This window comes from Austrofundulus limnaeus, unplaced genomic scaffold, assembly GCF_001266775.1.
Source record: "Austrofundulus limnaeus strain Quisiro unplaced genomic scaffold, Austrofundulus_limnaeus-1.0 Scaffold153, whole genome shotgun sequence".
Lineage (NCBI taxonomy): Eukaryota > Metazoa > Chordata > Actinopteri > Cyprinodontiformes > Rivulidae > Austrofundulus > Austrofundulus limnaeus.
The window spans coordinates 1,279,889-1,280,959 of record NW_013952555.1 but is presented as its reverse complement, the minus strand read 5'-3'; the positions used below and the strand labels follow the sequence as shown (position 1 = coordinate 1,280,959).

The 1,071-nt window shown below is 44.7% G+C and overlaps 1 protein-coding gene across 1 annotated transcript in view; it reads left to right on the top strand.

Moving 5' to 3' along the window:
* Positions 1-353: 353 nt before the first annotated feature.
* Positions 354-1,071, top strand: part of si:ch211-212d10.2 (Rieske domain-containing protein) — a 7,299-nt gene continuing 6,581 nt past the window's right edge. Inside the window, exon 1 of the mRNA XM_014016774.1 lies at positions 354-705. Coding sequence (XP_013872228.1) covers positions 516-705 — 190 coding nt within the window. The 5' untranslated portion in view covers positions 354-515. The remainder of the gene's footprint in view (positions 706-1,071) is intronic.

The window sequence follows — 1,071 nt, the reverse complement described above, 5'->3', positions numbered from 1 at the left end:
TTTTTATTATTATTTTGCATTACGTCTTTTCCCCCCAAACAGTTGTGTAGTAGAAGGTAATGGGGGAATTATTTGATTATTTTTTTATATTATTACATAGTTTGATAATGAGTTGGTTAATACAAAACACTTTTATTTGCTAAAATCTTTGTCTAGTGTTACATTCTAATTGATAAGTCATCAAACATGATCTGTATCTAGGCTATATCAGAATGTAAACTTTGTATTAGATCGGTTCCAAAAACCCTAATTTTTACTCATTTTGTGACATGTGTGGGATGTGCCAATCCACAATGCTGCCGCTTTGCGCGCGCGCCCGCGAGTGGTGGTGGTCGCGGTGGTTGGGGGTGGGGGGTGTCTTTCTGCGGTCCTGCGGATGAAATTCGCGATATTCGGGCCTGGTGGTAAATATGGAGCATTTCCCTGGAGCGAACACACAAAACCATTTCCACCCGTGGGAAAACCGAGGGCTGTAGCCGCGCAAATTACAAAACCATCTTAACTCGCTGTTATTTATGGCTTCTGGCTCCGGAGATGAAGAAGGAGACACGGACGGCGTTGCATGGAGGCTCATAGAGCCAGCCTCGGAGCTTTCCAAGAAGCGCTGCCGCCTCCTGTACTCCCCTCTCGGCCACGACGCAGATGTCTGCCTCTTTTATGTAAAGGGGGAGTTCTTCGCCATGGATGCCCGCTGTGCGCATTCCGGTAAAATCTGATTTCTTTCCTGCCTATTTCAACCCCTCAGCTGCCGGTGGCGAGTCAGACACGGTTAGTTAATGAGTGTCTGTAAACATCAGTGTTGAAGGCTTGCAGTTTCATTTGTGAGAATAGATTCTGCCAAAAGGAGAAGAAGAAAACAACAACAACAACAACAACAACAACAATAATAATAATAACATTCTGTCCACTGCTGCTGGTTGAATTTCCAAAATTAAACAAGCTGCAACATTTTATTTTCCCAGATAAGCATGGTGTTTATCAACAGGCAGTCCTCGGGCCTATTTTGACCTTCTGGTTGCAGAGGGGATGTGGTTCAGGGAGCAGTGTGTAGACTCAGTAACCCTCCTGCTG